At 41.6% G+C, this 25,209-nt stretch overlaps 1 protein-coding gene and 1 non-coding gene across 2 annotated transcripts; one reads left to right on the plus strand and one right to left on the minus strand.

The window, feature by feature from the left end:
- Nucleotides 1-5,325: 5,325 nt before the first annotated feature.
- farsb (phenylalanyl-tRNA synthetase subunit beta) lies at nucleotides 5,326-24,753 on the plus strand. The gene is made up of 18 exons (XM_038693039.1): nucleotides 5,326-5,451; nucleotides 5,893-5,948; nucleotides 6,134-6,288; nucleotides 6,628-6,700; nucleotides 6,853-6,968; nucleotides 7,537-7,687; nucleotides 7,775-7,883; nucleotides 8,170-8,240; nucleotides 8,330-8,391; nucleotides 10,287-10,338; nucleotides 10,453-10,514; nucleotides 11,285-11,492; nucleotides 12,436-12,516; nucleotides 13,937-14,029; nucleotides 14,684-14,801; nucleotides 14,940-15,092; nucleotides 23,175-23,322; nucleotides 23,753-24,753. Exons 1-18 carry the CDS (start codon nucleotides 5,394-5,396, stop codon nucleotides 24,522-24,524), a joined length of 2,538 nt encoding a protein of 845 aa, XP_038548967.1. The 5' UTR covers nucleotides 5,326-5,393; the 3' UTR covers nucleotides 24,525-24,753.
- LOC119883630 lies at nucleotides 19,613-19,720 on the minus strand. Its single transcript, XR_005440703.1, has one exon. It is a non-coding gene; the product is annotated as a U6 spliceosomal RNA (small nuclear RNA).
- Nucleotides 24,754-25,209: the final 456 nt, after the last annotated feature.

Genomic DNA, 25,209 nt, shown 5'->3' on the forward strand with positions numbered 1-25,209 from the left:
ACGCGAACGCGAGCCGCGTTGTTGTAGGATGGATGGGATGGATGGAGGGGGGAGGCATTCCCCGCGTTATGATTGGATTCGTGGAGGTGGCGCGTGCTAGGGGCCGGACCACAGGACAGGAGGGCTCGGGGTGACTGCATGGGTTACTAGTGTCAGAAGGAGATAGAGGCCGCGCGCACGGCACTCACGCACACAGACACAAGTTGCACAACGCACGCTCACAAAATTTTAAAGGACCGTCAGTTAAATCAGAGAGAGGAGATTAAATGTGATGCACCTGTTCCGTGAAAATTAATTCTATTTATAAATAGCCTGTTTATGTAAATTATAGTTTTGAAAAGAAAAAAAAATAGATAAGAAGCTCAAACTTAGCCTATTTTTTCTGGACAATGTAGGCTATTTTCTTAATTTTCGTCAGTGAAAAGATTTCTATGGCAGTCAATAAGAGAATGATGAACATTGTCCATCTGAGCAACCAACGTCTTTTAGCCTCCTTTTATGTAAGCAAGAAAGTAAGTAAGTAAGTAAACTTTATTTATATAGCACCTTTCACAGACAAGAGGGGCCACAAAGTGCTTCACAGTAAAAAATAGAATAAAATAATAAAACAAATAAAAAACAACAACACATAAAATACAAAACCATATGGCTAGTTAAATGCTTGTCTAAAAAGATGTGTCTTTAAGGTGTTTTCTAAAACTTTCCATAAGCGTCCAAGGCTCTCAAGGCTAAAGGAAGAGAGTTCCAGAGCCTCGGAGCCACCACACAGAAAGCACAATCACCTCTTGTTTTAAAACGTGTTCTGGGAACAGTTAAAAGGTCTTGGCCTCAGTGTGACTATTTTAATGCAAGGTTCCCGCAAAAGTGACAAGGATGAACATTTGAGCACATTGCTGGACAGACGCGCAAAAACCCACAAGTAAACGAAAACCGAGCCAAAGGCTATAGGCTACAGAAAGGACACTAAAGGCTGCAGGCGGGACACAGTGAGAAATTGATCCCGGTTAAAACCATTCCATCAGTCCACTGCAGCGCGCAACAACAGTCAGAGACAACCACACATCTGACAACAAAACAGACATATCCTGCGAATCGCCAACCTTCTGGGGACACGATTTCTGAATTTCATTGTAAGTCAGAAAGCTACTTGAATAATAACTGCTGATTTTTAAATAAACTGTCAGAAACTCTTTTATCATTGTTTATAAAACGTTTCTGTTAGAAATGGGACATTTTTTTAACAAGTGGATGCACGAATCAAGTCTCGTTCTTTACATTAAAATGCTCATGTTTAGGGCATGAGGTCACATAAAGCCGATGCTGGACGATATATATATTCAACTAGGCCTATTTAACGCCCACTGTCTTGACCAAATATAAATAACCTCAAAAAACCGAAGACAGTGACAAATGAAATACATAAAGCCCCCGTGCTGATGGTGTATCCTATACGTAGCATGGATGCAGGGGAGTCAGCAAAATGTGTCTGGATGTCAAGTACCTACTATGCTGAAAACGATTTTAACATATACCCAGAGTGGATCCTTTAACTGTGGATTGATTGCAATGTTTAAAAAAATTTCCCCACTTTTTGTTAATAAAGTAACAGATACATCGTGATCTCGCGATGCAGAGCTACAGTGAAAACGCGGAAAAGACAGATGTATGCTGTGTTTAACTAGTGCAGCAAGTGGGTAAGGGGAGAGAGACTGATTTAAAATCCCTCACTTTCAAGAGTGGTATTAAGTGAAACCCTAGCTGTGACTTGGGGCATGTTCACTGGTGTAACAGCAGTGGCGGTTCAAAACCAATTTTGGGGGGGCCAGGCAGAGGCCAGTTGTTTTGTCAGAGGGACACATTCAATCCTAGACCAAAGAGACAAAGGCAGTGTTCAAGCTTTCAAAATCTGTGGTTTAGTATATAATGTAGTAATGTTTTAGTAAGTTTCAGTAACTTACAGTTAATTAGTTCAGTAACAGGATCTTTTCAGTAACTTAGTTATAATTTTATTAAATTATTATACAAAAAAACCAAAACATTCCTGTTAACTTTAGCCAGTATACAGTACTTCTTTGTAATGCTTAATGAACAGTATAAGCTCTAGTGTACTAGACATTCTCTGGATCCCAGTTTGTATTTTGTATCCCACTATAACTTTTGTTAGGAAAACAACAATGTCTCCATATTCACCCCTGTTGTTAGTCATGATGTGAAGTATGCACAAAATTAAACACTTGATGGTAGGCCATCATCTGTGCATTATGGATGGGAATACATAATTTGGCAGACTGCATGTCTGCATGAAAATGCAATGCATAATTAAATTGTTATGATAATAATTTATATTTATTTAATACTCTTTAAGGAGAGGGACAATTTCCAGCAATATTCAAAGGTTATCCATTCAATGGAAAAATGGATTACAAGGACAAAACACTGTCTGCAATGCTGCATTCAGTTTAATGTCCATTTCGAGTCAAGTAGATGTAAAATTGAAGCGAGAAATGTGTTAAACTGATTACAGTGATCTTGATTTTACAGTATCAATAGCGTAGATATTTGTAAGAGCAGCTTACTTGAAAAAGGTGACAGTCTGCCTTTATCTAACTTCCAAACAGTAACATGGATGACTAAGTGGTCATTTATAACATCATCAGATTCGCTAAATAAATGTTTGCTTTACGAGGGAAACTATATGCTCGTTTTGTTTAGACATTCTCAGTTCAGTGCAATGAATAATCTGAAGTTCCATAACACATAACGTTAATGTTAAACTATAAAAGCATTCTTATAATCTGTGTGCTTGCTTCCTCTGCGAAAATCTCGTTGATAAAACAATACTAAAACTATAGATGAAACAATCCACACTTTTGTGAAGTCGAAAGTCTGCTTTGAAAGAAATGCATTGAATTACGTTCTAATTTTCGGGAGATAATTAAGGGCTGATTAAAAAAACAGAAAAGCAAAGCAAATCTGGCACAAATTGGCACATTATGTAGTTACTGTATATCACTAAGCCCCAACCATGCAGGCTGATTTATAGGCCTCGGATTGTCTTCCTGCCCCGCATCATTCTGATATTGATACATTCAGCTACATAATACATAATATGGTGGCAAACACACACAGTGCAAACTATAGACTACAATATTAATAGACTACTACATGGGCTATATACAGCTCAAAAAAAGGGAACACTTGTTCATCACAGAACATCATGTCATTTAACTTCAGGGATCTGAATCTGTCCAGTTAGGAAGCAAAAGCGATTGTGAATCAATGTCTCCTGTTTTGGTGCAAATAAAATTAACAACAGGAATACTGAAGAGGCGACAGCAAGACAACCCCCCCAAGAGGAATGGTTTTGTAGGTGGTGGCCACAGATAATTCCTCTGTTCTGACTGATTGTTCTCTTAAGAGAGCGTAGAGTAAATACCAGGAGACGGGCCGTTACACGCGGAGAGCTAGACAGGTGCGTAGAAAGGCATTAACCCAGCAGCAGGACCGATATCTGCTCCTTTTTGTGAGGAGGAACAGGAGGTGCACTGCCAGAGCCCTACAAATGTTCAGTGGGCTACTGGTGCTCATGTTTCTGTCCAAACTATCAGAAACTAGCATGAGGGTAGCATGAGGGCCCGACATTCTCTAGTTTGATCTGTGCTCACAGCCCAGCACCGTGCAGCTCGATTGGCATTTGTCAGAGAACACCAGAATTGGCAGGTCTGCCATTGGAGCCGTTCTTGACAGATGAGAGCAGATTTACACTGAGCACATGTGACAGACTGTGATGGTCTGGAGAGGCTTATCCTTGGAGGGTCGCACAGACCTCGATGTGCTAGCCAAATGTACCCTGACTGCAGTTAAGTACCAGGATGAAATCCTCACAGTCAGTGTCAGACCTCATGCTGGTGCAGTGGTTCTGGGTTCATCCTGCTGCAGGACAATGCCTGGCCTCATGTGGCCAGAGGTGTAAGCACTTCCTGGATGATGAAGGCACTGATGCCATTGACTGGCCCTCACTTCCCCAGCGCTGAATCCAACGGAGAACCTCTGGGAAGTTATGTATCAGTGCACCCGCCACCGCCAAGTAGTGCCACATACTGTCCAGCAGCTCACTGATGCCCTGATCCAAGTCTGGGAGGAGATCCCCCAGGACACTATCCACCATCTCATCAGGAGGAAGGATGCCTCTGAGAAAGTACAGCACATAACAGCAAGGTGTAAGATGTAGGCAAGAACAGCGTACATGGAACGCTGGCATAGTGTACAGGAACATCTGCCATGAGCATGGGCTGAAGGTCCCAAGGTCAGAAGACACCATCCAAGTAGTTGAGAATCACTGAGATAATATTGTTTGGGATCGACAGAACAAGATTGATTTACAAACGTCAAGAACACGAAAAGCTAAAAAAATACCAAGGGCTGAAAGCAAGGAAATATGTGGAGAGTAAAAGCAACAGTGGTGCCAGTGGCAATAGTAGCACTGGGGCCGTGACCCCCAAACTGGGAGAGTGGCTCCAGCAGATTCCAGGTAGGCTACACCATCTGAAGTCTCTGTCCAAAAGAGTGCAGTCCTAGGAACAGCTAAGATACTGCACAGAACCCTCAAACTCCCAGGCCTCTGGTAGAGGACCCGAGCTTGAGGATGACACATATCACCTCACAAGGGGTGAGAGGGTGATTTAAAGAAAGAAAGAAAGAAACAAAAAATAGCCTATGGTTTTTCCCCCAGGAAAGATATGTTGAGCACAAATTATCTATTTTAATGCAATGCAATAAAAATGGTTTTCTTAGGGTATATTTATTTGTTTAAAAACCCAGGTATGGCTATACCTTGCCAAATACAATTGACACCTATGTATGGAAATTTTGCTTTACCTGAAAGGTGCCCTATTTGGCCTGTTGTCCTCACAGTATATTTAAGTGTATCATACCCATTATGACAATTGAATGGGATTGTTTAATATGACGTCTCATTAATAGTTCCAGTCACCTGTTGACCTTTTAAGAAATTGTGCTGCATATTGTTTGCATCTTATAATGTTCACATTTAAATCGTAAATTTCAAGGTCTCTTTACTGAAGAGCACATTATAATTTAATGTTATTGTTAAAGGGGATAATTTATGATAATAATAACGTATTTATTAATGTATTATTAATAAACCATGGGACATGGTTATTATTTGGTATGTCTTATCTGTGGTTACGACTAGAGACCTTATTTCAGATGGAATTAATTACATTTGTTTTCAAATGGATTACATTGTAGTCACAAAATTTGTGGCTTCAATGTTTCGAATTTAACAGGATTTAACTCAGGCACCTCTCAAGACAGCTATAGCCGGCTAGTAGGGTCTTTTTCCACTGGGCAGAGGAGGATTAGCAGCCAGCATGCCGACTGTCGGAATTAAAAGGGATCTTCTCTTCAAAGCTTTGGGCAGAACATACAGTAAAGTCTTATTTACTATATATTCAAGTAACGACCAAATGACCTGCCTGGTTATCAAATGTTCTTTCGGCTCTAAAAGGCAGGAGAACCCAGAGTGCTGCCTGAACTCATTAGCTTGACGGCTAGCAACGCAGCATCTGCTAAGGAGCAGCTAACTTTATCTGGCTTAGTATGACTATCGTGAATGAGAAAAACATACATTTCAATTGAAATTTGTGCCAAATACAAATTTCAACATTCGCTTATTTCTGCTGATGTTTGTGACTTTAAAAAAGTACTCTTAGTGCACCACATCTTTGAAGATAATGTAAACGTGATTGCATCATTTCCGTCGGCTTCTGTCATTGAGATTTTAGCAGTCTGTTCACAACAGCAATCTGAAGATATTAGCCGGTGAATATAAAACTGCTTTTAGTAATGGCTGTTTGCTTCTTGTTCTAGCCGATGAGGAGTTTGACGAGCTGTGTTTTGAATTTGGGCTGGAGCTGGATGAAATTGTGAGTAAACGAAATTAAAGGATGTCAAACCACAGTGTATCCAAATATATGTGTCCTTTTTCATGATTACATTAAGTCAAAATATCCAACATGAGAACGGTCTGCCAGTAGGCCTACATTTGTGTCAAAAACATCCCCTGAACTGTGACATGTAACCAGTGAACTCTGTGCTGACCCCCTTACAGACCTCTGAGAAGGAGTTAATCACCCGAGAGCAGGGTGACTCAAAGGCATCAGGGGCGTCTGACATCATCCTCTACAAGATTGATGTACCAGCTAACCGCTATGACCTGCTGTGTCTGGAGGGGCTGGTCCGTGGACTGCAGGTCTTCAAGAATAAGTGAGTAGTATCTTGTGTGATAGAACTGGCATACTGCTGTGCTTGATACGAGGTTAATGACATATGATTGCTAAATGCAGTGGTTGACCAGTTTCATTCAGTGCTGACACAACAGAGAAGCATAACAGCGTTATTCAGTGCCCTAAGCAAGGAGGATTGATATGTTGAGGAATAAAATGCATGACTATATTTTGTTTGCATTAAAACATTCTTGTGGGCGAAGACATCTGGGTTTTTGGTTTTGTCAGGCTATCTTAAATGCAAGGTGCTTCTCCATTATGGGTATAGTGCATGCACACTTGCTACACTGTAGCTACAGAGATTGTTTTTGTGTTGCAGGTTGGAAGCACCTCGCTACAGACGTGTCAGCCCGGCCAGCGGGGAGCCTCACAAGCTGATCATTACTAAAGAGGTGGGTGGTAATGGTCATCATTTACAATGAAAAACAAATTGGAAAATAACCAATTGCCTGAATCTATCATTGGTTTGGTTTACAAGTTAAATAAATCTGTGTATTACCATGGTTTCCACTTAGTTTGTTACTTATAAGTTTGTTGTGTGCAGACGGCGGCGGTGCGACCTTATGCTGTGGCAGCCGTATTGAGGAACATCACCTTCACACAGGAGCGCTATGACAGCTTCATCGAGCTGCAGGAGAAACTCCACCAAAACGTCTGCAGGTCAGATTAGCTGTTTCACTAAGTACGACTTAAAACCTGAAAGACCTTCTGTGATGCCATTTGTGTTACAGGGCAGGTGTAGTGCAAGCTTTGAGGAAATGATGTGAACAATTAAATAGGGCCGATTCAGCTGCCAATCATTTTCTCGATGTATTGCAAATATTCAGCATTTTTCCTTAGAAAGTTACTTGAAATAGTTGCTGAGTAATTTTCTGTTGCTCGATAAATCGATTAATTGTTTCAGCTCTACAATAACAGTACTTATAAGCGTCTGTTTCCAATAATATGTTCAGTGAACTGTGATCAGTGTGAGAACAAATATTGCTTTTCTAAGAATGAAGTTTGGAAATACAGTATGTTACTATTTAGGACAGTGCTTGTATAATTTCATTCTTTTATTATTAAGAGATTTCCTAAATTGTCCAAAAGTAACACTGAATTTATCCTACTGGAGTGTTTTCTGTGCAGCCACAGCCTACGATACGAAAACACACCACTATTATCCCTTTGAGAGCAGCTGGAACAGCTCTTTAACATTATTCAACCGTTAACTGTGTTTTGGGTGCAGGAAGAGGAGCCTGGTGGCCATCGGGACCCATGACCTGGACACCCTCTCTGGTCCTTTCACATACACAGCAAAACCTCCTGGAGACATCAGCTTCAAACCCCTTAACCAGACCAAGGAGTACACTGCTACCCAGCTCATGAGCCTCTACAAGGTGAACAGCTAGTTGGCAGGACGCGAGTTAGAAGAGCGATTTGTCTTTTTGAGCGGTGCTAACCTTGCGTTCTTTCGATTGATACAGACAGACAGCCACTTGAAGCATTACCTTCACATTATTGAAGACAAGCCTGTGTACCCCATCATCTACGACAGCAATGGTATCGTCCTGTCCATGCCTCCTATCATCAATGGTGAGTGCTGTTTCTGCCTTTATGTGTGTGCCTTCATTTCTGGCTTTGTTTTCGACCTCTGTTGCACACAGTGGATTAGTATTTTGCATGGAAGCATCTCACAGACACAAACATCAGAGATGTGACTTACCGTCGTTCCAGGCTTGTTAAACCGAGTGGTTAAAAAAACAACAGGAGCTAAAGTTTTAGAAGAAAAACAAAGAAAAAATGAACTTTAGTATTCCGAGATAATAAAATACCCCCTGCCGTATACTAGTAAACATGTATTTGTTTTTTTCCCCCCCAGGGGATCATTCAAAGATCACCCTCAAGACAAAGAATGTCTTCATTGAGTGCACGGCCACAGACCTGACCAAGGTACAACTGAGAGGAGAACCGAGAAATGCCATCATATGTCGTTCGGTCAATGTTAGCGATGAAAACTGACTTGACCTTGTTCTCTCCAGGCAAAGATCGTGTTGGACATGATGGTGACCATGTTCAGCGAGTATTGTTCACAGCCTTTCACGTAAGTTGCATATTGATCTAAAATACTAGCTTTTCATCTCCATGGAGATGGACAAGAACTTGCTGAACGCAAGGCGGACGAAATGACATTCCCTGGTTTTGTGTCATACAGTCCCCTCCAAAAGTATTGGAACAGTAAGGCAAATTCCTTTGTTTTTGTTGTTCACTGAAGACATTTGGGTTTAAGATCAAAAGATGAGAATGAGACAAGAGTTCAGAATGTCAGCTTTTATTTCCTGGTATTCACATCTAGATGTGACAACAACAACTCAGGACATATCACCGTTTGTTTGAACCCACCTATTTTTCAGTGAGCAAAACTATTGGAACATGTGGCTGACAGATGTTTCTTGTTGCCCAGGTGTTGCCTTTTAGGTTGATTGTCCAAACATTAAATAGCTCTGCATGACTAGTCTAAGTTTTCATCCTTGGTTCAAACCTATAAAGACTGCATTTCCTGTTAAAGAGGATAAACCAACATGAAGACCAGAGAGCTGTCTATGGGAGAAAAGCAAGCCATTGTCAAGCTAAGAAAAGAAGGAAAATCAACCAGAGCCATTGGACAAACATCGGGCATAGCAAGCACAACAATTTAGAATGTCCTGAAAAAGAAAGAAACTACTGGTGTGCTGAGCAACAGACGTCCAACAGGTCGGCCAAGGAAAACAACAGTAGTTGATGACAGAAATATGGTGAGAGCTGTGAAGAAAACCCCCAAAACATCAGTAAGTGACATCAGAAATAACCTCCACAGTGCAGGGTGAAGGTGTCACAATCCACTGTTGGAAGAAGAGCAGAAATATAGAGGCCACACCACAAGATGCAAACCACTCATCAGCAGGAAGAATCAGAAGGCCAGATTGAAATTTGCAAAGAAGTACAGAGATGAGCCGCAAAAGATCTGCAACACAATCTTATGGACTGATGAGACCAAGATTAATCTCTAGCAAAGTGACGGAAAGGCCAAAGTATGGAGAAAAAAAGGAACTGCTTATGATCTGAAGCACACAAGCTCATCTGTGAAGCATGGTGGAGGTGATGTCATGGCTTGGGCGTGCATGGCTGCTTCTGGAACAGGCTCATTAATATTTATTGATGATGTAACTGATGATAGTAGCAGCAGAATGCATTCAGAAGTGGACAGAAACATTTTCTCTGCCAATTTACGGAGAAATGCATTGAAACTAATGGGGAGGAAGTTTATCATGCAGCAGGACAATGAGCCAAAACACACTGCCAACAAAACAAAGGACTTTATCGGGGGGAAAAGTGGAAGGTTTTAGACTGGCCAAGTCAATCAGCTGACCTTAACCCAACAGAGCTGCATTTCACCTCCTTAAGAGGAGACTGAAGGGAGAAACACCCCGAAACAAAGAAGAGCTGAAAGAAGCTGCGGTAAAAGCCTGGAATAGCATCACAAACGAAGAATGCAACAGTTTGGTGATGTCGATGGGTCGCAGGCTTGAGGCAGTTATTGCAAGCAAAGGTTATGCCAGCAAATATTAAATGTTATTTACTTTAAGATTATTTATTCCATTACCTTTGTTCACCTAAGAATGCTGTGGTCTAATACAAACGGCGATATGTCCTGAGTTGTTTAACACATCTAGATGTGAAAACCAGGAAATAAAAGCTGAAATTCTGAACTCTTGTCTTGACTCATCTTTTGATCTTAAACCCAAATGTCTTCAATGAACAACAAAAACAAAGGAATTTGCCTTACTGTTCCAATACTTTTGTAGGGGACTGTATGTTCTATATTCAAGAAACTGATTTGTTGTCTTCATTTTAAGTGGTGGTAACATACCACATTCCATCATACAACTTTAATAAGTGACTGGGTTTAAGAGTATTAACAGTGAAAGAGAGATTTTCTTGTGTCTCTTTCTCTTTCAGGGTAGAGGAGGGGGAGGTGGTGTACCCAGACGGCAAGACCTACAAATACCCAGTACTGTATTTTACTACAATCATCTTGCACTGTGTCCTTTTTTTGTAATGTGACAAGAATGTCTTCACTGTTGTCTCCTAATTCTCTGCCGTTGTTTCCTGGTTTGTACTTCAGGAGCTGGCTTACAGGAAGGAGAAGTTGTCCAGTGAGTCCATCAACCGTAAAGTTGGCATCAAGTAAGTCAAGTTGGACGTACACTGTACAAGAGTCAAAGTACAGCATAAAAGAAAAAGATGCATTCAATTTTGCATTAACATGACTCAGCAAATTGACGGACTTCCCAGTCTGATACAGCAGAGAATACTGTGCCTGACAGCAACCTGAATTTCTTAATTAGTGAACGGTAGCCTATTTGTTTCAGACAATCTGTCCGTGACTTGTACGACCACTGGTAAATTTTGTTCTCACTTATGAGAGAATTGAAAATGCAAGACATTTGGTGAATGCCACAAATGATGTTAAATTACATGGATGTGACAGTTGTGAACAAATCTGGTCATATGGTGATGTACCTTTATTAACTTGTTACTTGATGTTATTATTAATTTGCTAAATTATCACTGTGCTCTTCCACTCGTTACACATGACAAACATTTCAGCTTTTCTTTATTCTCCACTGTAGTTAAGTTTTCCTTGTTGCATTTTTAATGTTAATTTAGTTTGACAATTTCCGAGTAAATCACACAGTTCACTCAGAAGTTCCTTAATTCTTTGCATAACCTGTTTTCCAGCCACGTTATGGCTTTGGAAACGATCAGTCTTTGTCCTTTCTACATTTTGGAATAAAGCTGTTTCCTGTTATCAGAAAACATTCGCATACACTTCATCACATCTTACATGGGAAAGCGCTACCTGCTCCACAGCTCCTTGGTGTCGGTGTATCCTCAGCAGCTTCACAGGTGATTCTTTAGACTAAACAGCGTTGTGTTTTATTTTCTCCTGACAGTGAGTCAACGGAGAAAATCGCCCAGCTACTGACCAGGATGTGCCTGCGCTCCCAGCCTACAGGTGTTGGTGATGAGATCGAGGTTGAGATCCCACCCACGCGATCAGACGTCATCCACGCCTGTGATATAATGGAGGACGCCGCCATGGCCTACGGTTTCAACAACATCACCCGCACCACACCACACACTTACACCATAGCCAACCAGGTGCCTGGACTTTCTTTTGCATGTTTTCATGTGTACCATAAAACTTCGATTAATAGCCGAGTCCCAAATGGCCGCCTGTCCCCTTTATTGGCCTGGTGTGGAAACACATTTTGACAGATAAACGCAGCTCTCATTTAGATGCCTGGTCTGGTTTTTATAGAAGTTCTTTGGATGTATAAAACCTTCTAAAGTCCGCTGGGTTGCCCGCTTGAGCTAGTTCTAAGCTGCTTAGATCATGAATGCAAATATAAATGTTTAAACTTTGGTCAGTATGGACATGCTACACACCGTTAGATTAGTTTGATTCGCCACAATTCAATCATTCAGTTCATTTTACGGAAACGATGCGCTCAAGTCTTATTCATTCAGATTTACCAGCATGGTAAACAAGAGATGGGAAACAAAGTGCAGACTCCCTACCTTTGAAGCGCTCTTTAAGTCCATTATGTGTCCATTCCTTGATTATTTATATTCCTTTTGTCTGTAAGGGTCCACTGATTAAAACAATCAAAAACAATCTTTAATAAGAATGAATCCTGTCCTATGAATACTGTCATGTGGTCAATAGTCGATTCACTGTCTGTGAACTTGTTAGGTATGCTTGTTTTCGTTACCTTGCTGCCTACAAAATAAAAGCTGGCTGTCGGAGATAGATCATAATTTGATAAACTCATTTTTCTACAAGTAATATTCATTTCACACACACAGCACACAGGCCCCAGACACAAAGAGCACTTGGGGCAGTCACAATAGAAATCTATTTCAGTTTTGTGCAGAAGGAATTAAAAGCCTGTCCCTTATGGATGCCTGTTCCAAATATAGACCGGGTCAATTCATTGATTTTAGCAAATAAAAGCTTGGGCTATAAATCAAAGTTTTATGGTAACCAACGTTGTATCTCATCAAATATTATTTGTGTTCTTATGTATTTTCTTGTTTACAGTTTCCACTGAATAAACTGACAGAGCTGTTAAGACAAGACCTTGCAGCTGCTGGATTCACAGAGGCCCTCACCTTTACCCTGGTAAGAAGAAGACACAAAGATACACCAATGTAATTAGGGTTGGTATCGTTTCAATTTGATGGATTCCGATTCTACTTATCGAATGTGGTTATTATCGAATCTCGGAACTGATTCCAGCCCCTTCAAGACAACTCTTCGCTCTGTGGCATTCATCCAGTTCCTCCTTGCTCATCTTCCCCTTCATGGCTAAAGTCAAAGGAGTTTCTGTCCTAGAGGAGCATCACTGGGAACTCGTATCCAGAAAAAAAAAAATATTGGCATAATTTATAGACCTTCGTTTACCTTCAATATAAAAGGGGAATGTCAGCCCATCTGTCTTTTGTACCTGAGCTTGAGACGTTACTACTATTAGTGTTAGCTGTATATTCCTTCAGATTCATGTGTGTCTGCTTCATCATATTCATAGTTTTCAGTCAACCGACCAACATAGCAGCTCACACCGCGACTCCCCCGTAGAGATGCCGCAAAAGCAGTCAAATTTTATATGGGTCACCTTTCAACTTAAGAAAAAGAAAGATATGAACACAAACTACAGGTTTGGGCATATCTGATCCATATAACGTTACAGCACAGTTAAAAACCACCAGGTCCCTGCTGCCGCTCTACTGCTGTAATTGTTTACTTTTACCTTCTGGGGAATCCCTCACCTAACACAGCCCAGGCTTGTCTCCTCCTCGATTAGTAAATCCGAAAGCACAACAACCGTCCAGCATTTTGGCAACACAAAACTAACAAACACAAGGTAACAGTGTACCAATTGCTTAGCAGGCAGTGGAAAATAACGTGTCTTTTGCCCTCCAAGGGAGTGTTTTCCTTGGAATATGAAATCACGTGAAAACTATGAATTGGAGGTGCCTCCTCCCTTGCACAAAGTCTCCTTACTGCAGGTGTTGGATTTTGCTTTGTTGTAAATTTTTTTTATTGAAGCTAAGCCAAACCTTTGAACGTTTGCTGTGGTCCGCCATGGTCCAGGAATGTAAACAGAAGTACTCTCTTCTCCGCATGCTTCTCCTATGTCAACACAGTTTCTTCCCTTAAAGTGGGTCTGTGCATCTTTGAGGGAAGAAGTAACACAATCTTCCTCTTAGAAATGAAAAACTGAATTTATTGCAGTAAATCAAAACGTTGTTCAATTCAGAACACTCTGGGTTTTGCTACTACTGGCTTATTTAGTCTGGTAGTACCTAATGTAAGGTAATGTTTGCAAAATTTGGGTAAATATTGCTGTATAATGTACATTACTGAGTCACCATGCTAACATTATGACTGTGATCCGTATGTGTTACTGTAACAGTAAAGTTAGCTAAATGGTTAGCAGTAGCATGTAGCATTATCCCATAACCGTCACTTGTATCCAGAAAGTTACATGGCCTTGCTTGAGATGGTCTCAAAGGACTTTGTCCGCTTTTTCTTGCTGCAGTGTTCTCAAGAAGATATAGCGGACAAGCTTGGAAAGAAAATCTCAGAGACCAGGGCGGCTCATATCTCCAACCCCAAGACAGCTGAGTTCCAGGTAAAGAAGATTATAAATAAAACTCCACAATGTTTTGATGATGATGTCAATGTAAAGCAGTGTTGTGCTTTGTTTGAAACAAGAAAATAGATACATTTATTAGTTTCATTTGTTAACCGTCATTTTCTACCCATTCACAAGTTAACTGATCAGTTTCCTTCTGGGAAAAGCAATTTGTGTAACAAAGGATCCAAATTTGACCTCAGAAGACCTAAAGGCCTGTGGGCGCTAGAATTTATTAGCAGGGTCACTTTTTAAGTAATTTAATGTTCATATTGTATCATTAATGGATGCTTTAAGGTAGTTCTCTTCCATCTGAAAAATCACATTGCTAAATAATGTTAATACAGTGAAACTAATCTTCCAGCCACAGCGCAAACTAGAGTGTTTGCAGATTAGTGTGCACTGCAAATAATCCTCCAGTGCCAAAATTTCACCCGTTAACAAATAAAAATGACTTTCATTAAACCTTGAGAGGCTGTTTAAAAAGGAAAAGGACTCATTTAATAAGACAGACATTCATTAAAAGTCAAACAAACAGACCCTAAGTGATAGGTGTTCCCACGCTCTCTAGAGTTAGTGTCATTTTTCCAGAAGAGGGCCCTCTTCTCCTCTTTTGTAGAATCCAGCGTCACCACTTTTTGTCACCACCAGGTGGCGCGGACCACCTTGCTACCAGGCCTGCTGAAAACCCTTGCCGCCAACAGGAAGATGCCCCTTCCCCTCAGACTGTTTGAGATATCTGACGTGGTGCTGAAGGATGAGACCAAAGGTAGTTGTCTGCATGTGTGAAGTGATGGAGAAAATAACACACACTGTACCTAACACACCCGCAAAACTGTTTTTGAAACCCTGTTGCCTCACTGAGAGAGTGTGTGTGTGTGTGTGTGTGTCTCATCCCACCAACCAGATGTTGGGGCGAGGAACAGCCGGCGTTTCTGTGCCGTTTACTACAACAAGAGTCCGGGCTTCGAGGTAATCCACGGCCTGCTTGATCGAACCATGCAGCTGCTGGAGGTGAAGTCTGTCCACGGGGATGGCTACCACATCCAGGCTGCAGAGGGTAAGAAGCCTTGAGAGGGAGGGGGAATGGAAACCAGCTATCAGGGCTATAGGAATATACTAGCTTTGGTGGTAAATTATTATATTACATGTATACAGGGGGGAGAAAATCCCAGTGGCAGATGAGTGATCTAGAATATGTTTATTTACTTGCCAAGCTGGGGCACAAATAGGTCTGAGTCACGTGAGGTTAAAAGGCAGGCTTTGTTGAGATTATGTAAATCCAGTATATAGCAAGCACCGACTGCATTGTTTGTTTCCAGGGCGTCATGTACTCCATCTTATTGAGGGGGCACAGTTTCCATGGCAGTGACATGCACATGCACAATTTGGCTTCAACTCAAAATTAACTTCAACATGGGTGGCTGGTTTAGAGTAGGTATATGGACAAAGAATATGAAATACAAGAGAAAACATCTAATACTGACCCAGGTGGCAGAGACGGCGATATCAGCATGTACTTCTATAATCAGATGCTGGCTTTTGATGAGATAGCTCTGATGAGCTTAAAGGGTAATGTATGCAGCCTTTAACTGCTTGATCAGTTTTGTGACTTTTGCTTCATTGTATAGTAACTAGAGCAAGGCTGATCAATCAGCTGATATTAGCTTATTGAGGATAGATCATATAGGTGCGTGTATCGGCTGATAAGGAATCAAGAACCAGCAGTACAGCAATGCTGAACTAGGTTTGAGGTCATTTGCAAAATGTGTCCGAAAGGTTTGTCCAGAGAGCATTAACAGGAGGATTTTTCAACTGTCATGATCAGTACTTACCGACAGGTGACAAATGAAAGGAAAAAGCAACATGAAGTGACTCAGTATGGAGTCAGGCAACCACGAGCCTCCAGATCAGTTTCAGTGCTCCTTGACAAGTCTGGAAATCTATTCTAAAGCTCCCAAATATCGAAATAAATCAAGTGTCGTCTGGGCTATATTTGTTATAGTTATTAAATTATTGGAAAGTTTTTTTTTTTTTTTTAATTTTGAAATAAATTGTTGGCCTGTTATAACTTTCTACACATTTATCTCAACATGTGTTGAGAAAGTTGGGTAGAGTGAAAGTCTGAGTTGTAACAATAGGGTTATTATGGCGTTGTTTAAGACTGATCTGCCCAGGCACTGGAGAAGTGATTGAACCCGACATGTGTCACTAAACCATTAGTTACACTGTCGTGAAATCAATGGGCCAGACTTTTACGCAGCATCATAAAGACCCCCAGATACGCACAGCTATATGTCTTTAGACAGAATAATTCAAATTGAATCGTGTAGTGTGTGCGCTAGTGTTGTAGTACTCGAGACCACTTTTTGATGGTCTTGGTCTCGTCTTGGTCTCGACCGCATTTGTACTCGGTCTTGTCTCGGGATTTTATTTCAAGACTATAACTTTGGGAATATCAATAAATTGCTTTTGCATTGTCTGATTTGTTAACATCCTAACTTTGATTGTAAGTAAAACGTATTGCTTCAAATGCAACCAATCACCCTAATTAACGACTGTCCCCCCTCCCCGCGATGCTTACGTTGATTTCAGCTCTTAGTGTTTGTATGTGGGTGTTTTAATGGGAATCTTTCAGATCAATTTGAGAAGTGCCTATGATCTCGTTCCACATTTTATTGCGTGCCATGCAATGCAGTGCAGGGAACTGGTCTTGGTCTTGACTCGGTCTCGCTCTCCCTCGGTCTTGGTCTCGACTGCTCTCAGCCCCTAAAAGTCTTGATCTTGTTTGTGACTTATAGCGTCACTGCCAGTCACACAAATACCACTTAAGCGTTGTATCTAAAGTGCTATCTGTTTAATTAACACTGTGACTGTGATTAGAGATTGTTCGCTTTATAGAAATATGTCTCACTGTGTAGTTTTTCCCATTAATTGCAGAGAATATGTCTGTCCCATTTTCAAAATAAGGTGTTTACACAATGTACACACAGTATATAAATATGATTAATTTGATTATATTCATAAGAAGTATAAAACATGTTAAATATGTCCATTAAAAGTAAAAAAGAAACACCAAAATGTTAGGGAAATTACTTTAGTCTTTGGTTTTGGGTTGCTGGAAAAACAAAATAAATTTATAGACTTTTTTTATTTTTGCTGTGTCATTTATATCTATACTATGTGTTTATGATCAATTTGTTTACTAGAACACAAAATTGTTTACAAGAGCACAGAGTTCTTGGATATAGATCTAGCCTCTTAATTTTGCTCACAAAGTGCACCAGATTAATGCATTTAACTTTAAAATGTACAAAACCAAATTCGTCTCACAAAATCCTGTGGGAAACACTGCTGTACTGGTCGCGGGGCCTCCATCTTCTCCTGCCTTCTTTTTATAACAATGTTTTAAAAAGAACTTAATAATAAAAAAAAAAACTCTCTAAAGACATCAGATCTTAATGTTTACCCGCAAGTTTAATGGGCACAATGCTGCTGTTTTTACAGATATAAAAATATTTTTTTCCTTTTAGAAATAATGCCATCACTGCAGCTTTCAAGGTTCCAACTAGCAATGACAGTTGTGGGGCTGAGCATCACTTTTAAGTTAAGAGTTTTTAGTCCGGAGAGGAGAAAATCATTCCAAGTATACAAATGGATAACTTTATAGGGTTATGGTAGAATGTGTTTGACAACTTGTTGTACACAATGGTTTTATTTGAGAGGTATTAACCCATTTGAAATAGAAAGTACTTTTTAAAAACGGACAATAATGAGCCGTTAATGAACAGGTGTCATTTTTAAGTCATGGGCTCTGACTTAAAAACTCTCCGGCCCGCTGTGGGAAACTTGTTCTTCATCCCCTCTAAACCGCAGTTCACTCTTTTCCATTTAATTTGTCCTCTGTTCTACCTCCAAAATCACCACTTGCGTCACCTTACCCTAATAGGTCAGGATAACTCTGAGTCGGTGAAGGACACCGAAGAGCACTGACGTGTTCTGTTCTGTCATCATTTTGCTCAATAAAAATCAAAGGTATCCTATCAGCACTCGTGGTTCATGGGTAGTGGGCCAAGGACTCATTTCAGACAGCTTCACTGTGTCTAATTATGTAATGCATCTGAGTACGAGTGCACTTTGAAAGGTTTTCTCTCTTAAGTCATCATTAATGAGATGGACCGGTCAGTCATGTTGCATCAGCGCTCCACATCTGTATCACTTTTGATGAGCTGGACTCACACATTAAAAAACAACAGACCTGTAAACTGTGGAGCGCAAGTTTAATAAAATTTTTCATAGCAGAGGTACATTAACCAGAGGTGGCATGTGACTGGCACAGTAATACTTGCAATGACGACGTGTGAAAGGCAGATAGAGGTATGACTCATTTGGGTTTCATCTTTCTCATGCATCTGAGCCGTTCCTGTGAGATTAGCAATCAGAAAGGTTCCACCTGAAGCACCGCACAGGCCAAGCTGTATGTATTTTGGCTCCCATTTTCCCAGAGAGACTCTCATACATCATTTTGAGTTTTGGATTCCTCGCCCAGTCCTTCCTCTTTCCATACCATCTCTCTCTCACTCCAGCTCCCCCTCCGCCTCCGACAAGGTCACACTGTGGGATATCTACTTTGGCTCTGTTAGCCCATTCAGACTGCAAATCAATGGGCTCAAGTATCAGTGAATGAGAACAGTGAGGAGAAGGAAAGGCAGACAGGGGAGCGGAAGAAGGGATGAGATGAGACGGGGGGGGCAGGAGAGCGACAGAGCGACGGCTGGAGGCGAAAGCAAGAAAGGCTGTGAGAGCGTGTAAACTCCGCAGTGTAGGGGGACTGCATGGGAGTCACGTCGCCCACTGCAGAGCAGAGCAGAGCAAGGAGACAGACTGGCACATACAGCACCCACCCACGGGGTGCTTAGACTGTCCATCTGAAATGCTGAAATGGACATGCTCTCACAGTGCGCACTAATGCACAACACACTGGAAACGCACATTTCCACTCCGTCTATCCTCTGTGCCATTTTGTTTTCCACACTTCATGCGCCATTAGCCTAACCCCCCGCCCCCACGCCACATATGTCACCGTGTCCTTAACCCCATTACAAGACCATGACCCCAGTCTTAAGAGCTCACCTGACACAGACACACAACCCTCAGGAAGTGTCCATCAGCAGGGTGAACAGCACTTCAGCTAACTCACCATCACTCCCAGCACCGAGAGAGCAAGTGGTTGAGGGAGTACGTGTCAGCTGAGTATCCTCCACTCAGCGGGAAAAAGAAGATGAAATAATGAGTCAGGGGACCAGGAGTGGAGGAAGAAACCACTTAGAGACAGATGCCTGTGTTTCACTTAACAACTGTGTCCAATGCAAAGTCTTGGCCTGTACACCCTTTGTTAGGAAAGAGACCACTATCAGATGACTTTCTGTTTTTTTGTTCAGTTGACGGGAAGTCTTTTGTCCTATATGTATTTTTAGAAGGTTAGTATTGATGGTTATTACATTAATTTAAACCTGCAGTGACTGATTTTTTTTTTTTTTGGGGGGTCACTTGGGGGGCAGCAGAAACAAGCTGTGAACAGAACATTTACATGACATCACCTTTTAAGCATGTCATCCTTTCGCAGGGGCCTTGCTAATCTTCTCTGTATCGAATCCAATTTATTAGATGTGCTGCCTGTGCAAGCACAAGTTGGTATGGTGAACTCCTTAGCAAACAGTTACTTATTTACACTGCCACATTAGCATTCATTTGGACCTGTTTTTCTGTCCGCCTGGTAATTCGGAAGTCCAGCATTCCCTCTCTTTTAGCTCTGTTTTTGGGTACCAACTGCTGAGGGAAAAATCTGGCTCTTCAGCTGCTTAATGTCCCACTATGTTCACCAGCTCGTCACAAAATAGTGTCAGTTTGCTGTTTGTAACAAAATAAGTAGTTTACACTGGGTTTTTAGAGATTAGTTTTTGCTGCAAACCACTGCCTGCTGCAGCAAAAGACAGCACTATGAGAGAGCAGTGAGAGTGAACCAAAACAGGAAAGTTGCAAGCTGCAGATTCAGATGATAATTATCCTCTAGGTTAACTACAAGAGACCCCTTCCATATTGTTACATTGTTTTCAGTCTTTTGATATATATTATAGTAATATTGGTATAGCAAGTTTAAAAGATAATTGAACAACAAAAACTTGAGTCTTATTTTGGTAGTTATGGCCATAAGAAGTCCAACTGGTCAAGAAATAGTCCGATGATTAGGCAGGTTTTAAATAAACCCCCAGATTATCAAAGCGAAGCGAAAATTAAAGAACGGTAAAATCATGAACCGAAACATCTTCTGTAAATATCACAGTTTACAGACCGACTCCGTTCCACGTTGACCTCCTTGACCTCCCTGAAGTCAGATTTCTGTGCAGTGACGATAATTGATGACATTTTGGGAGCGCTTAGTTTAGTGGTTTTGCTAATCTAGCAAACTGTTGTTGTTCAAGGAAAAGATTTTCTATATTTTTGTTATCAAATCCCATTAAAAGACCAAAGCCAAAATGGATTGAACCCATTAACCAATTGTGTCTGTTTCTAAAGCCTGATGTGTCTTATCCCTGTGTGCCACAGAGCTCCATTGTTGTTTTAAAACTAATAAAAAATGCATCAGTGAACACCAAATGTTTGTTAATCCGCAGCTGAAAATAGCCCCAACAAATGCACCATTTCCTCCTGTTTGAGTTACATTTGTTAAACTACAGGGATGTTTTAGAAAGTTGTTTAAAATTTTTATTTTAATGTAACAAAATATTCTTTACATGCTACTAAAATGTATGTCTTCACTAGATGTGACGAGGCTTGGGGCTGAGAGACGCTGACAGGTTGGAGAAATCGGAAAATATTTAGATGGACTAACACACGGTCAGTTTTGGCCTGTTCACGGGATTTGTTGACAAAAATATAGAATATCGCCAGCCTTGTCCTTTACATGTAGGGAATGCGATTCAAATCCAATACACATCTTTTTTTCCAATTCAGCAAATATCTCCTCGGGGTCTGTAGCTGTCCGTTCTGTGTTTGCTGAAATTAAATCTGGTGTTTGCACTCAACCCTGGCTCTGTAAGTGGGGAAACAAACAGAGTGGGTCCGACCGAGCCACACAACAACTATTCCAGCCATGATCTGTGTGTCAGGTAACATTAAATGGCTTGCCCACAGACATTCAGCTTACTTTGTAGTTCTCCAAGACATGCTGTTTGTGTGATGTTAGCCGAGGACAGAGGTTAACAGAGTTGAGTTGCTTTCTGGAGCTGGTGTGCCGGCTCTGGGACCGGCTTATCCTCTCTGCATGTTAGCTTCACAGCAGCAACTGTAGCGCCACTTTGCTAACCCACAATTTGGCTCACGTTGATTACATTACTTACTGTGTCGTTGTTCGCGCTATATTATGGAATTTGTCATGGTGTTGGATTTCTCCAGAATCTCATACTTATATCGATGATATTTTCCCCATCGTAAAGACGTCACCGCATTCCTATATCTCACACAATGTTATCGTAACCAATTGAAATGATGGCCACAACTATGAAAATATGACCTGGAATTAAACTGGAACAATTCCTTTTTTTTTTATTGTTATTGGGATGATTTTAAACACCTTTCAGAAATCATGTAACCCATACTAATCATCCTTGAAAGTCAAGTAGAAATTCGAGTAATCATCATTTTGTGTGTGTTGGCAGCTCCTTAACGCAGCACGAGACATTCGTTTCACCGCAGGTTTTCGTTGCTCCAGTAAGAGCCTGCAGGAATTCTCTGTCCAGTTGTCTAAAATAGTAACAAATCCTCTGGCAAAATGATGGCACTAACACGCCAGTTATATTGGTTATCTGATGCAACCATCTAACTCTCCTTTCCGCTGAAAGCTTTGCTGAAAGTTGGAGAGTGGGCGGAAAGTGGCCTGGCTCAAGTGTAGGATTTTCATTGACTGATTGGTTATTTAAGATGTACCAGAGCTATTTATATAGTTGCCATGGCATCCCGCTGATGGTACAAGTAGATGACGTGTGAACAAACGCAAGCGCAATCCACAGATTTAATACACCTTGCGGACACAGAACAGGCAACTGAAATAAATGGTAGAATTTCCCTGCTTTAGTTGCTTCCTCACACTCACACACACAATTGAAAGTACCGTCCATGTGTTTTGTAAGCCTTCATCCATAGTAATGAGTGAACATCTAAGCAGTGGGCTCTGGAACCCATTAGCAAGGCAGCGTGGGAAGAAGCAATGCACTATGGGAGAATGCCATGTCTCTGTGTGTGGGGCTGTTGTCAAGGCAACCCCTGTATCTTGTGAAATCTGACAAGTCCGTCTTTCTGTCTGTTTGCATGTCAGTGTTTTTGAACAAAGTGAGCAAACGCCTCTCACACTGACGAAGTGAGCTCTCCTCTCACTGCTGATGAAGGATTTTTTAATTCCATCTGGCCTAAATGTGGCCTTTCCTCCCGACGCTGACATACAAACTGGAGCATCAGATTTTAATCAGAAGAAGAGAGATGTGTGTGCCAAAGTGACCAAGGCACAATATCAGATTATGGTCCAATGACCTGCAGAGGTACGACAATAGCGATCCAGCTTCTGGCCTGTTCCCTAAAGCTTGTTGTTTTTTTTTCCCCATCTGTAAGGGCTCACTGGAAGAATTATCTGGTACAAAGGAAGTGATGATTTTTAGGTTTTGGCAATACATTTGGTAAATGTTCATGGATGACCAATGTGGGTGAACTAATGATTATCAAGAGAAAGTCCAGGAACAAGAAAGGCAGCACAGCACCGTTGACCGTGCACGATTGACTCATGATCTCTGCGATATAATATGTGAAAGAATGCATCTGCAACAAAATGCAAATGCATCTACAAGTGTACAACTAAATAGTGGCAGCAACATGATCCAAGAAACACCCAGAACAAACAGATGGCTCGTTTGTAACACACTGGTCAAAAATAGTTTGTCAGGATACAAACAGATTGCAAGCAAGCTAGTGGGGGTGATAATTGTTGTTTTAAAAAGGATGCTACAAAGACCGGGCTTTAGTGAAGCCAATGTGGAGACATTGGCACAGTCACTTTTTAAAATTTTAATAAATTTTGTTTTTTTTCTCTCAGATTGCACTTTTTTCCCCGGTCGCTGCGCAGAGATCTTTGTCCGTGGAAAGAGCGTAGGGCGTCTCGGTGTCCTCCACCCAGACGTCATCAACCGCTTTGAGCTGACCATGCCCTGCTCGGCCCTGGAGATGGACATCGAGCCCTTCCTGTGATTTCACCTTCCTTGTACTCTCAGATCAAAACAGAAAGCAGTGTGATTTAAGAGAAAAATATGTTTGTTAAAAAGATAACGGGTGTTGGGTTTTTGTGATTGAAGTGTGCTGCAGATTATGTGTTGCATGTGCATGAGACAACTACAGCGAGAACAAAACATAAGGAAGGAAAGAGGAAAAGAAAAACCCAATCTGTTCTGCATCACTGTGTTTTGTCCCTGTGTTTTAAGAAACGAGGCTGTTTTTACTAAAGTCAGAAGAATTAAAAATTAACAAGACTCCATTGTGTTTGTGACGTGAATGGTGTGCATCTGCGTGTGGGCTTGTACATGCATGCCTGGACTTAATTTATGCCTTTGGGGTTAGTGCATGGTAATTAAAGCCAGTGACTCATTACCTGTTGCTTTGTTGCCTTGGTTCTTCCAGTGGCCACACTACTGAAACCACCCTCGCACACGACGTCCCCATGCAGGAAGTCATCAAGCACAAATTCCCCGCGCAAGACTTGCAGGCCCCTTCCTCCCGCCCAGTTTCCACAAAAACTGTGTTTGGTGACATGAGCACGCCAGCTGGCCTTAAAGCTCTCAATAACTTTCTGGCAGACAAAAGCTACATGGAGGGTTTTGCGGTGTCCCAGGCTGACACTGCAGTGTTTGACGCCATCCCTTCTGCTCCCTCATCGACCTTCTGCCACCTCTTGCGCTGGTATAATCACATCAAGTCCTTCCAGAGGGGGAAAGCCAGCCTCCCATCAGCTAAGAGGGAGTTTGTCCTCCCAGCTAATCCCCCCGCCTCGACAAACACCACCAGCGACGACGACATTGACCTGTTTGGGTCAGACGATGAGGCAGAAAGTGCCGAGGCGGCTAGGATAAAGGAGCAGCGCCTGGCCGAGTATGCCACCAAGAAGTCCAAGAAGCCAGCTCTCATCGCCAAGTCCTCCATCCTGCTTGATGTCAAGCCCTGGGATGACGAGACGGACATGGGCAAGCTGGAGGAGTGCGTCCGCAGCGTCAGTATGGACGGGCTGCTGTGGGGGCAGTCCAAGCTGGTCCCAGTGGGCTACGGCATCAAGAAGCTCCAGATAGGCTGCGTGGTGGAGGATGATAAAGTGGGAACGGATCTGCTGGAGGAAGCCATCACCGCCTTCGAGGAATATGTTCAGTCTGTGGACGTGGCGGCTTTCAATAAGATCTGAATCATACAGACACAGAATAAATGCACTGAATGGTACCATCCAATGTTTTCTGGTCTTGGCTTAAGATCGGTAATGCAATATGAAACGATGTTCAACCAGTAGTCCAGCATCCATGTAATACAATAACTACAGCTCAGGTCCTTCCTTTTGAAAAGACTGTTCCTATCCTTTGATACAAGTACAAAAGATTCTTGCCTTCAAACATCAAATAAAGCCATTTAACTTTCGACTGAGTGCTTTGAATCTTTTATTTGTAGCGCATGCTTTTATCCTGTAATGAGTTCACAGGCTTCCACTGTATCTTTACTGTCAATTCAAAGGGAAATTGGTGCAGCCAGTAACCTCCCATATGAAAGTGAGCTGTGCAGATAACAAGATGTCTTGTAAATTCAGTCCGACAGGTACTCCGGCATTCCTTCAGACTCTACTGTAGCAAAGTAAGGTTAACGCTTTCATTACTGCTCAGTCAGACCTGAATGTACAGAAACCAGGCCTGGGGGGCTCATATGGTGTAGCAGCAGACGGCCTGTTTTAACCTGCTGAGTGAGAGGACAAAGACAGGTGCCATTGAAGTGAAGTTGCCAAGTTGCAGTTAAACTGGTTTTGGTAGGATTATCCTGACTGGTATGAGCTTGTCTGGCTCTGGGCGGAGTTCTCACATTGGAAGCGGCAACCTCCATGTTGA

This window comes from Micropterus salmoides, unplaced genomic scaffold, assembly GCF_014851395.1.
Source record: "Micropterus salmoides isolate LMB-PRFRI ecotype aquatic unplaced genomic scaffold, ASM1485139v1 Ms_hic_scaffold_3, whole genome shotgun sequence".
Lineage (NCBI taxonomy): Eukaryota > Metazoa > Chordata > Actinopteri > Centrarchiformes > Centrarchidae > Micropterus > Micropterus salmoides.

Excerpts from the sequence above, each read along its gene's own strand:
- farsb (XM_038693039.1), top strand. The coding sequence starts at position 5,394 with ATGCCGACTGTCGGAATTAAAAGGGATCTTCTCTTCAAAGCTTTGGGC. Across the intron at positions 12,517-13,936 it reads AGGCCCTCACCTTTACCCTG|TGTTCTCAAGAAGATATAGC; the intron begins GTAAGAAGAAGA and ends TTCTTGCTGCAG. Across the intron at positions 23,323-23,752 it reads ATGGACATCGAGCCCTTCCT|TGGCCACACTACTGAAACCA; the intron begins GTGATTTCACCT and ends TGGTTCTTCCAG.